The sequence below is a fragment of the Piliocolobus tephrosceles genome, chromosome 2 (genome assembly GCF_002776525.5).
Source record: "Piliocolobus tephrosceles isolate RC106 chromosome 2, ASM277652v3, whole genome shotgun sequence".
NCBI lineage: Eukaryota > Metazoa > Chordata > Mammalia > Primates > Cercopithecidae > Piliocolobus > Piliocolobus tephrosceles.
Window position 1 is genome coordinate 6,148,082 of NC_045435.1, and position 12,821 is coordinate 6,160,902.

A 12,821-nucleotide genomic window follows, 5' to 3' on the forward strand; every position below is an offset into this window, starting at 1 on the left:
GCCACTGCACTCCAACCGGGGTGATAGGGTGAGACCCTGTCTCAAAAACAAAAAACAGAAGTTTGAGGCAAAGTTTGGGCTCTAAGTGTGGTGGTTAATTTTCAGTCTCTTTCTCTGTGATGTGAGTTTTGTTTTTTTCTTGAGACCAGGTCTCACTGTGTTGCGCAGGCTGGAGTGTGGTGGCTATTCACAGGCATGATGATAGCACACTACAGCCTCAAACTCCTGGCCTCAAGAATCCTTCCATCTGAGACTCACAAGTAGCTGGGACTACATGTGTGCACCACTGTGTCTGGCTTTGTGATATGTTTTAATTTCTTCTGGTTAATGAAATTTCAGGGAGGGAGATAGAAAGCAATTGTGTTCTTTGATGGGTCTGGTTTCTATGTAGATAAGAAACTTCAAAGAACAGTCTTATCCCGTGTTTTGGGGGAGGCAGAGGATTGAGAGGCGGGAGGTTGGGTGGGGAGATCAGAGACATCTTGTGGCTGCTTCTCTAGTTCAGCATGTCAAAGCACTGAATTTTGAGGTATTGTTTTCTGATAATGAATAGGCAATGTAGTCCAAGGCAAAGAGCATTAGTTTTGCACCACACAAAAACTGGACTTAAATTCTAACTCTGCCTTTTGCTAATTCTGTGAGTTTGGACTGGATAAAAATGTTATGGAATATGTTATAACTATACAAATGGAATAATTCATATAGGGTTACTGAAGGCATTAAGTGAGATAATAAAGGTAAAATCTATTAATATGCTGCCCGGCCATAGTGAGAGCTTGCTTAGTAGTAGCTATGGATTATAACCTCTAATGAGCTATTAAAGTGGTTTAAAAAGTTGGACATGGAAGGTAATATGAACAATTGTTATGTTAATTTAGATGTATAATTTGTGAGGTGACAACTGTAATATCTAACATTTATTCAAGCTTACTATACACCAAGCATTGTTGTAGGTATTCTACATGAAATTAAGTACATTAAATCATTACAACCCTATGACTTAAGTGCTACTATTACTCCCATTTTTATGGAAGAGGGAATTTGGGCACAGAAAAGGGAAGAAGTGGAGCTGAACTTGAAATTCAGGCCAAGAGCTACCAAAAAAAAAATTAGAGTGGAGAAGAAAAGTGGCTAATCATGATTTCACTAACCTTAAATAGTTTTTTTTTTTTTTTGAGACAGGATCTCGTTCTGTTGCCCAGGTTAGAGTACAGTGGCTTATAGCTCACTGCAGCCTTGAACTCCTGGGCTCAAGTGATCCTCCTGCCTCAGCCTCCCAAAATTCTGGGATTACAGACGTAAGCCATTAAGTAGGTTCTTAATGTAGCCTTATAATTCTACTACATGTCCTTAGACTATTCTCAATTTCAGTGTACATCAGAGTCACCTGAAGGGCATTTTAAAACACAGATTGCTGGGCCCCACTGCCAGTTTCTGATTCAATTGACTCAGTGGCTAGGGCCCTAAAATTTATGAAGTGGAGCCTGTCCTTGTTTACACACATCACTTTTGTTCCATCCGATTTTTCTTTCTACTATTGAGGCATTCCCAACATCATACATACATGCTTTTATGTCTCCCATCTTAATTAAGACTCTTCTATTGATCTCGTATCTTCCTCTAGCTCCTCATTCCTATTTCCCTTCATATAGAAACTCTTTGAAAAGATTGTTCATACTCTGTCTCCTATATCTGTCCATTCTTTATCTTTTGAGACAGGGTCTTGCTGTTACCCAGCCTGGAATGCAATGACATGATCATGGCTCACTGCAACCTCCACATCACAGGCTCAAACGATCTGCCTGGCTCAGCCCACCAAGTAGCTGAGACTAAAGGCACACACCACCACACTCACTAGCTCAAACTTTTCTTTTCTCTTTTTTTTTTTTTTTTTTTAATTTTTTTTGAGACGGAGTTTCGCTCTTGTTGCCCAGGCTGGAGTGTAATGGCATGATCTTGGCTCACCGCAACTTCCATCTCCCAGGTTCAAGCGATTCTCCTGCCTTAGCCTCCCAAATAGCTGGGATTACAGGCATGCACTGCTATGCCCGTTTTTTTTTTTTTTTTTTTTGTATTTTTAGTAGAGATGGTGTTTCTCCATGTTCGTCAGGGTGGTCTTGAATTCCCGACCTCAGGTGATCTGCCAGCCTCGGCCTCCCAAAGTGCTGGGATTACAGGCCTGACCCACCGCACCTGGCTTTGTCCACTCTCTTTTAACCCTACTCCAATTGGCTTTCTTTTCAACCCTCCATTGAAATTGCTGTTGTCAAGATAATCAGCAATGTCCTCATTCCTACATTCAGTGGTCAGCTTTCAGACTTCATCTTACTTGATCTGCAGCATGAAACACTTTTTTTCATTTTGCCTCCAGGACATTTTCTCTCGTTTCTTACTGGTTGCTCTACCTCAGTCTTATTGCCCGTTCCTTCTCATCTCCCACACCTCTAAATGTTGGAGTACCTCAGGGCTCAGACATCAGATATCTTTATCCACACAGACTCCATAGATGGCCTCAACTAGTCTGGAGCATTTAACTACATTATTAACATCTCTAGCCAGACCTTGTCTCTGAACTCCAGGCTCATATATCCAACTGACCACTTGACATCTCCACTTGGACATCTAATAGGCAACTGTAAAATGTCCCAAAGTTAACTTTGGATTACCTGCCCCCTCAAAGCTTCTGCATTTCAGTAAATAGTAACAAATCCTTCCAGTTTCTCTAGTCAACAATCTTTTTTTTTTTTGAGACGGAGTCTTGCTCTGTCGCCCGGGCTGGAGTGCAGTGGCCGGATCTCAGCTCACTGCAAGCTCCGCCTCCCGAGTTTACACCATTCTCCTGCCTCAGCCTCCCGAGTAGCTGGGACTACAGGCACCCGCTACCTCGCCCGGCTAGTTTTTTGTATTTTTTAGTAGAGACGAGGTTCCACCATGTTAGCCAGGATGGTCTCGATCTCCTGACCTCGTGATCCGCCCGTCTCGGCCTCCCAAAGTGCTGGGATTACAGGCTTGAGCCACCGCGCCCGGCCAAGTCAACAATCTTGAAGTCGTCCCTAAATTTTATTTTTCTCCCATCCAATCCATTAATGCCAGCTTTAACCCCTTCAGACTAAACATTCAGATCTGACTGCATCTCACTACCTACCTATTATCTCTCACTTTTGTTACTGCAATAGCCTCCTAACTGGTCTCTCTCTTATAATCTCTTCTCAACATAGCAGCCAAAGTGATCATTTTAAACTGAATCCAATTTGGGGTGGGGTGGGACAGGTGGGAAGAGATGAAGACAAGATGAAGATCCCTAAATGGGGTGGTGGTAGCAAGTGGGCAAGAAAAGACAAGAATCAGAGAAAGAGGAAGAAAAGAAATCATCCAAGGAGGGGGAGGAAAAAAATCACCCATTTCAGATTTATATCTGGACTGGAGGAAAAGTTTCTGTTAACGTTTTGACATAGAATAAATGTACAAAACCATGGGGGTGGGAGGTGGAGAATGAGTCAGATTCATCTATTCAAATGTTTAAGCACCAGGCTCTAGGGATATAACAGTGAATAAGACAGTTCTTATGGTGGCTTAAGATGCGTTACTTGACAGATCTAGCTACTCCTGTGACCTGATCTTCAGCTCTTTACTCCTTTTGCTTCAGGCGCACCAACCTCCTTGTTGGACCTTGAACCCTCTCTCAAGGGCTTTTACACTTGTTCCTTTTGCTTGGAATTCCCTTCCCTCATATCTTCATAGCTTACTCTCACTTGAATTCTGTGGAGATGTCACCTTGTCTGTCTTTGGGCAAATTAGGAAAGGAATACCTCCTTAGTGGATGCAATCTTTTAAGCACATGGCCTAAAGACGGACAGTATTTGTATGAAGAAATGGCGTTCTCTTCTAGCAAATGCAACCCTGCAACAGGGCATCATTCAGGGTTCTAAAATTCCAGCTACTTGGGAAACTGAGGCAGGAGGCTCGCTTGAGCCCAGGAGATTGTGGCTGCAGCGAGCCATGATCACACCACTGCACTCCAGACTGGGTTACAAGGTGAGGCTCCATCACAAAAAACAAAAAAAAGAAATGCATTGGACACTTATGCTAATTTCCAATTCAGAAATTAGGAATAGTTGCCTGTGTCATTCCTATTTCCCATGTTTTCAAAAATGTTATTTTTGGTTTCTGAGACAGGGTCTCACTCTGTTGCCCAGGCTATAGCACAGTGCTGCAATGTTGGTTCACTGCAACTTCCACCTCCCAGGCTCAAGTGATCCTCCTACCTCAGCCTTCCAAGTAGCAGGGACTACATGCACACACCACCACACCTGGCTAATTTTTGTATTTTTTTTAGAGATGGGGTTTCACCATGTTGCCGATGCTGGTATCAAACTCCTGGGCTCAAGTGATCAGCCTGCGATGGCCTCCCAAAGTGCTGGGATTACAGGAGTGAGCCAGTGCACCAGGCATAAATCCCTTTTTCCGTAAGAGGACAAGAAATCAGTTTTATCTGTGAACCCGTTTTTCATAGTTGTATGGAAAACCCCCACAAACTCAAAAGTCCTTTTTCCTATTTTCTCCCTCAATAAGCAACACAGACAGAAGACTTCTGTGACCAAATGTGGGGGAATTTCTCATCAACACACAAGCAATCAGTTCTGCACTGAACACCAGCCGGGTGTTCTGTAATTCAATTCAGATACTATCTACCTGGAGATAGTGTCAGAGCCCACAGGTTGAGGGCCCAGTCCCCGAAACTGCTCCCTCCTCCCACCCCAGCACAAGTTGCAAATCTGGGCCTACAGAACTTCTGACTGACTGGCTTCAAGTTGGAGTACCAACTCCTTCTCTTGATTAATCTGCTTGAGTGGCTCATACAATTGAAGCAAACACATTTACTAGTTTACTATAAAAGACACTACAAAACATACAGATGAAGAGATGCACAGGGAAAGGTATTGGGGAAGGGGTGCAGAGCTTCCAAGCCCTCCGCAGGGTACCACCCTCTAGGAACCTCCATAAAAAAGTCTACCAATGGTACAACTATTTAGTTGGGATAATTTAAAGATGATTCTGTTCAACAATCTTGGACAATTCTTCTTACTTATTATCTTTTTACAGTAAAAGTATAATTCCAAAGTTCTGCAGATATTTAATTGGGAAAAGACACAATCCTGCAGTCAGTTGGGAAAGACTACCTTTAGAAGAGAAAAATGAATTATTTGGGAAGAAATATATTAACAGAACTGTATTTCCAACCCATTTACTTTGTAGGCCATGAAATGTTCTCATTTGAGCCACTTCTTCTGTGCACACACATTTAGAGAACCTTTTGAAAATGAATTAAAAGTCTTTGCCTTCTTCAATCTGTCGATAAACTCTTGAGAATGCTGAGAAATCTCCAGAAAACCAGTATGTTTTCTCTTGGGAACAAATTTCAGAGCCTCTTCCCAATTACCAGTGTTTTTCAGACATAACAAAATACGCATCATTTGATCTAAGGTGAGATTTTTGTTACCAGTATCCCATTGTAAATATTTATCTAATGGAAGGCATTCAGTTGCCAGGTTCAGCCGTTTTGCCTTGGCTAGGGATGTGCCTGGCTGCATCTTCTTATCAACAAAAGACCCAATTATATAAACTTTGTCATGCCTGAAAGTAGTCATAACATTGGGAGAATCTGCAGTTAAATAGATAATACTGTCCTTAGGAAATAAATCTACATGAGACTTTTCTGTTGCTGTTAAAAGCAATTTGTCCCATTTTTCTTCATACCGTTTAACCAACTCTCTGTGATAAGCACCATCTGTTTTTAGATTGCAGAAATAAATATGGAAAGGATCAACATTTCTTCTGTTCCATCCTTCACTTTCTAAAAGCTGGGAAATAGTATATTGCAATTCTTTTGGTTTCATATAATTTTCATAAGCCATGTCAAAAACCAAAGGTTGTCCAAACTGCATGGCCTGGGCACCCTTCCAGCTCATTGCAATGTTTATACTCCTATCCCAAAGTCGTAAAAATAGAAAGTTTTGCTGTTTATCTTCCTCAGTGGTTTCCAGCAGCTTGACATTTTTTGCTTCTTCCCTTGCTGCTGCTTTCATTTCCTTTTTTATTTGCTTAGCTTTTTTCTGTTTTTCCTTCACATATAAATATTTTAAATATTTTTTTTTTGCTGTTTTAGAAACACATTCCATAATGGTTTTGAGCTCTTCTTCAGTGATGTGTTCTGGTACTTCTTTGCCAAGCAATCTCCACATCTCAATGAACTCTCTGGTGGCAGCTAGAGGATCTTCATTCTTACTGCTTGAGATTGTTGAAACACATTCTTCTTGCACACTAGATTTCATGGTAGTTTTCCACTTATCCAATTCTAGCTTTTCAGAAGGGGGTGTACTCTCATTATTAGGATAAGTAACAGCTGGTATTTTGGAAGATATGTACCTCTGCAAAATTGTTGAATATAAATTATTTCTCTTCCTATGAAGGGTAAATGGCACCAAAAACCTGGTGAAAGGTCTGAAGAAATTGACACAAACACTCATTTTGAGGAAAGCAGATATGTAAGATAACTTCTGTAAAAGAAGAAAAATGCAATTAAAAATTAAGATTTTTAAAACTTATCAACTAATTGTGCAAGTATAAATCTGAAATACCAAAATAAAATCAATTTTTGAAACACAAGGTCAAATCTTTGTACCAATTTTTTTTTTCTAGACTCCTGTGGCCTAGAGCCTGTGATCACTCATTGAGTAAAAAGTTTAAAACTTAGTTGGGTTCTTGGCCGGGTGCAGTGGCTCATGCCTGTAATCCCAGCACTTTGGGAGGCCAAGGTCGGGGATCACCTGAGATCAGCAGTTCAAGCCTAGCCTGGCCAACATGGTGAGAAACCTCATCTCTACCAAAAATACAAAAATTAGCCAGGTATGGTGGCAGACACCTGTAATCCCAGCTTCTTGGGAGGTAGAGGCAGGAGAACTGCTTGAACCCGGGAGGTGGAAGTTGCAGTGAGCCAAGATTGTGCCACTGCACTCCAACCTGGGTGACAGAGTGAGACTCTTATTTTAGACATGAATTTCACTATTGCTTTAGCTAAAAGGATAACTTTCCTTTTTAGATTTTTATCTAGGGGCCCAGATAATCAATGTTACTGGGCAACAAATTTATGTATCACCAAGGCAGCTGACATCATGATGCTACATTCTCCTCCATTCTACACTAAGCCCAGATACAGAACCAAACACAAGATCCTTCACAAAAGCAACAAAGACAAAGGACATGAAAGCAACTGAGAATGGCAAAAGGTAAAAAGCACTTAGGAACTGCTGTACCAATGCCCTCATTACAGAAATATACCGAGATCTACTGATCAAAAAATAGCAACAAACTCTTCCCCAGTTCAGGCTTTATTTTGCAGCAAATAATGTTTTTAACAAAGAAAATGTCCAAGATTGGGACAAATGTATAAAAAGCTCCACAATTTTATCCTAAAGGCCTGGATGTCCATGAGATATTGAAGGTGCTTCAGATGTAAAACTAGTCTCAAATTTGAAGGAAAAGAAATAAAGGGAATTCAAATTTTTTACGAAATGCAAATAAAACACTTGAAGAATTCCTTCTTCCCTTGGCTTCATTTAATGACCTTGCACAGGTTTCCTGCTCTCTGACCTGTGCACTGATGTCCAGATGCCCCTCCCTTAAAGGTGGATATAACTCTGCATTCTATCCTATTCTTTTTTTCAATCTATATATTTCCCTTGTGAGATGTGACTTACTTCTGTGGCTTCAATGACCATTCATCAGAAAGACACCTCAAATGCAGGCTGGGTGCGGTGGCTTACTCCTGTAATCCCAGCACTTTGGAAGGCCAAGGAGGAAGATTGCTTGAGGCCAGGAGTTTGAGACCAGCCTGACCAACATGGTGAAACCCCATCTCTACTAAAATTACAAAAATTAGCCAGGTGTGGTGGTGCACGCCTGTAATCCCAGCCACTCGTGAGGCTGAAGTAGAAGAACTGCTTGAACACGGAGGGTGGGGGGGTGGGGGGGGGGCGCAAGTTGCAGTGAGCCGAGATTGTACCACTGCACTCCAGTCTGGGCGACAGAGTAAGACTGTCTCAAACAAAAACAAACAAAAAACACCTCAAATGCAACAAATCAAAATAACCCCTCTAGCTTTGCTTCACAATCTGGTCCTCCTTCAGTGTTCTGTTTCAAGGGATATTGCTATCCATTGGTATTGTTCCCAACATATATTTCTAAGCCTATTGCGGCCAGGTCAGCAGCATCAGCATCTCTAGCTACTCTTCACCTCACACTTTAGTATTCCACCATTAGTTTTCACAGCACTCTTGTGCCTACGACAGTACGTCTAACACTGTACTGTAATTGACTGGTTATCTATTTGCCTCTCTAGATGGTAAGGACTGACTAGCGTCCATGAGGACAAGGACTTTGTCTATAATGTTAACATTGAATCCAATGCTTGACAGTATTTGGCTCACAGTAATCACGCAAATATTTTCCTAATATCCTTGATCGATACTTCTTACATTAAAAGAAAGAAAAATAGTTCAGCCTCCCTTTATTATTTTTTTTGAGAAGGAGTATCGCTCTGTCGCCCAGGCTGGAGTGCAGTGGCGCGATCTTGAGTCATTGTAAGCTCCGCCTCCCGGGCTCACGCCATTCTCCTGCCTCAGCTTCCCAAGTAGCTGGGACTACAGGCGCCCACCACGCCTGGCTAATTCTTTTGTATTTTTAGTAGAGACGGGGTTTCACTGTGTTAGCCAGGATGGTCTCGGATCTCCTGACCTCCTGATCCGCCCGCCTCGGCCTCCCAAAGTGCTGGGATTACAGGCGCGAGCCACCGCGCCCGGCTCAGCCTCCCTTTAAAGAGAAAACAATTTACTTTAAAATCCCCGAAATATTTAAACTGGAGTCCGCAGCCCCAGTCTAATAAACATTGATTTCAGAAAGAGTTTTAAAAGTTTTATTCTTGTAACTGGTAAAGACTTAGAATACCACAGAAATGAAAACCCCAATTGTAAAAAGCAATCAAGGACATCGTTTCAGGAACCACTCGGTTGCGGTGAGCCAAGATCGCGCCACTGCACTCCAGGCTGGACAACAGAGGGAGACTCCGTCTCAAAAAGCAAAACAAAAACTGTTTCTAATCCTGTTCTCAACCGACTCTCTGCTTGGGCTCCGTATTTACAAACATTTGCTGAGAAAGTACTAAAATAAAGTGTTTTTTTCCCCCACAAATCTTATTCGGCTTCAAACTCCCTGATTTTGTTTAAGGTACTGTACTAGTTATAGTTTATTAATCACTGGGCTTCCTCTTACCTCTGGGCCTTCCGAGCGCATACGCTCCACTAAGTGCGTCTTGGAACGTCTCCGGCGTCCTCCCACCCCCAACACACATATTAGGAGAAAGAAGAAACTCGCTTACCAGGAGTGCAAAGATAGTGGTTCCAGCTGGCGCCAAGTGCAGGAACCCTAGAGGACGAAGGACTCCGCCGTATGGACGCCCAGTGACCCGCGCCGAAGCCAGCACGCAGCTTACCCAACATTCCACACGGTAGACCAAATTGGTCGCCGGGGCTCAGGCGGAAGTTCCGCCCTCTCCCTTCCGGCGCTGCTTTTTTATGTCACAGCACTCAAAGAACGCTTTCCCGGCCGAAAGAAGCGCCGTAGACGAGACAGCTGTCAGTAGGCAATTGGGTACTTGCAGACTACGCTCTTAGTTGTCATGGACTTGTACCTGTGTTGTGTTATGTTGTGTTGTGTTGTGTTTTCCTCCATTTATCCTAAAAACTGTCTTTCGGCCTGCCAGGTGGCTCACGCCTGTAATCCTAGCGGTTTGGGAGGCTGAGGCGGGCGGATCACTTGAGGTCAGGAGTTCGAGACCAGCCTGGCCAACATAGTGAAATCCCATCTCTACTTAAAACACAGAAATTAGCCAGGTGTGGTGTCGCGCGCCTGTAGTCCCAGCTACTCAGGAGGCTGAGGCAGGAGAATCACTTGAACCCGGGAGGCGGAGGTTGCGGTGAGCCGAGATCGGGCCACTGCACTCCAGGCTGGACAACAGAGTGAGACTCCCTCTCAAAAAGCAAAACAAAAACTGTTTCTAATCCTGTTCTCAACCGACTCTCTGCTTGGGCTCCGTATTTATAAACATTTGCTGACAAAGTACTAAAATAATGTTTTTTTTTTTTTTTTCACAAATCTTCTTATTCGGCTTCAAACTCCCTGACGCTAGGACTTTAAACTCTTAATCTTTTTGACCAGTTTATCACCAGTACCTGTCACTATGCTTGGAACATGGTAAGCCACGGTAAGTTTCTCTCTCCTCCTAGTTCATTTGGAAAATTAATGTGAAATGAAGTTAAAACACTGTTGTAAATTGGTGGCCTTTGGGCCAAAATCCAGCCTCCACATATTTTGTTTAGCTAGCACAGTGTTTTTATGTTTTCAATTATTTTGGTTTAGCTGTCATCTTAAAAACATATGGTACAAGACCATTACTGGGGAAAGGTCAATCTTTTCGACAGTTGGTGCTGGGAAAACTGGATATACACATGGGAAGAGTGGTGTGTTATATATATATAACACCATATATAAAAACTAATTCAAAAGGAGTCAAATACTTAAATATAATAGTGTAGTGAAAAGTATAAAACAGAATTAAACATAGAGGAAAATCTTCATGACATTGGATTTGGTAGATTTCATAAGTATGACAACAAAATCATAGGCAACATAAAAAATATACAAATTGGGCTTCATAAAATTGAAATACTTTTGGGCTGGGCGCGGTGGCTCATGTCTGTAATCCCAGCACTTTGGGAGGCCGAGGCAGGCAGATCATGACGTCAAGAGATCGAGATCATCCTGGCCAACATGGTGAAACCATGTCTCTACTAAAAATGCAAAAATTAGCTGGGCATGGTGGTGTGTGCCTGTAGTTCCAGCTACTCAGGAGGCTGAGGCAGGAGAATTGCTTGAACCTGGGAGGCAGAGGTTGCAGTGAGCCGAGATTGTGTGACTGCACTCCAGCCTGGCAACAGAGCGAGACTCTGTCTCAAGAAAGAAAAAAAAAAGAAGAAGAAATACTTTTGTACATAGAAGGGCACTGTTAACAGAATAAAAAGGCAATCCACAGAATGGGAGAAAATAGTTGCAAATCATGTATCTGTTAAGGGATTAATATCCAGAATATGGCTGTGCATGATGGCTCACGCCTGTAATCCCAGCACTTTGGAAGGCCAAGGTGGGCGGATCACCTGAGGTCAGGAGTTTGAGACCAGACTGTCCAACATGGTGAAACCCCATCTCTACTAAAAATACAAAAAATTAGCTGGGCATGGTGGCAGGCGCCTATAATCCCAGCTACTTGGGAGGCTGAGGCAGGAGAATTGCTTGAACCCAGGAGGCAGAGGTGGCAGTGAGCCTAGATTGCGCCACTGCACGCCAGCCTGGGCATGACAGGGTGAGATTCCATCTCAAAAAACAAAACAATGACAACAAAAAATGCAGAATATGTAAAGAACTAGAACTCGACAACAAAAGAAACCTAAACAACTCAATTCAAAGTGATCAAAGAACTTGAGCAGACATTTCTCCAATGAAGATATAAAAATGCCGAGTAATCACATAAAGAGATGTTCAACATGATTATGGAAATGCAAATAAAAACCACAATAAGGCTGGGCATGGTGGCTTATGCCTGTAATCCTAGTGTTTTGGGAGGCTGAGGTGGGAGGATCACTGAGTCCAGGAGTTCAAGATCAACCTGGGCAACAGAGCAGGATCCCATCTCTACTAAAAATAAAAAAATAGCCAAGTGTAGTGGTGTGTGCCTGTCATCCCAGATACTTGGGAGGCTGAGGCAGGAGGACCACTTGAGCCCGGGAGGTTGAGGCTGCAGTGAGCTATGATTGCACCACTGCACTGTGTGGGTGACAAAGCAAGTCTGTGTTTCTCCTGTCTCTAAAGAGAAAAAAAGCCAAAAAAGTTAAATGTTGGCCAAGACGTGTAGAAATTGGAACCTTGTATATTGCTGGTAAGAATGTAAAATGGAGCAGATGCGGCTGAGTGTGGTGGCTCACGCCTGTAATCCCAGTACTTTCAGAGGCCGAGGTGGGCGGTTCACGAGGTCAGGAGATTGAGACAATCTTGGCCAACACGGTGAAACTCCATCTCTAATAAAAATACAAATATTAACTGAGCATGGTGGTGCATGCCTGTAGTCCCAGCTACTTGGGAGGCTGAGGCAGGAGAATTGCTTGAACCTGGGAGGCAGAGGTTGCAGTGAGCCGAGATCACGCCACTGCACTCCAGCCTGGTGACAGAGTGAGACTCTCTCAAACAACAACAACAACAAAATGGAGCAGATGCTATGAAGAACAGTTTAACAGTTCCTCAAGAAACCAAACACAGAATGAACATATTCTGCAGCTATTCCTAGTTATATACCCAAAGGAATTGAAAGCAGAGACACAAACAGACACTTGTACTCTAATGTCATTGCAGCATTATTGATAATAACCAAAAGGTGGAAGCAACCCAAATATCCATGAACAGATGAATAGATTATTGCATGTACATATAATGGAATATTATTCAGTCAGAAAAAGGAATGAAGTTCTGATACATGGTACAACATGGATAAACTTTGGAGGCATTATACACTAAGTGAAATAAGCCAGGCACTAAAGGACAAATATTGTATAAGTCCACCTATATGAAGTACCTATAATAGTCAAATCATAAAGACAAAGTAGAATAGTGTTTACCAGGGGCTGGGGAAAGGGAAGAATGGGCAGTTACTGTTTAAT

At 42.6% G+C, this 12,821-nt stretch overlaps 1 protein-coding gene across 1 annotated transcript; it reads right to left on the reverse strand.

The window, feature by feature from the left end:
• Nucleotides 1-4,862: 4,862 nt before the first annotated feature.
• On the reverse strand, nucleotides 4,863-9,601 carry TRMT10C (tRNA methyltransferase 10C, mitochondrial RNase P subunit). The gene is made up of 2 exons (XM_023212279.1): nucleotides 9,434-9,601; nucleotides 4,863-6,557 (listed from the first exon to the last, which is right to left on the reverse strand). Exon 2 carries the CDS (start codon nucleotides 6,525-6,527, stop codon nucleotides 5,271-5,273), a length of 1,257 nt encoding a protein of 418 aa, XP_023068047.1. The 5' UTR covers nucleotides 6,528-6,557; nucleotides 9,434-9,601; the 3' UTR covers nucleotides 4,863-5,270.
• Between the last annotated feature and the right edge of the window lie 3,220 nt (nucleotides 9,602-12,821).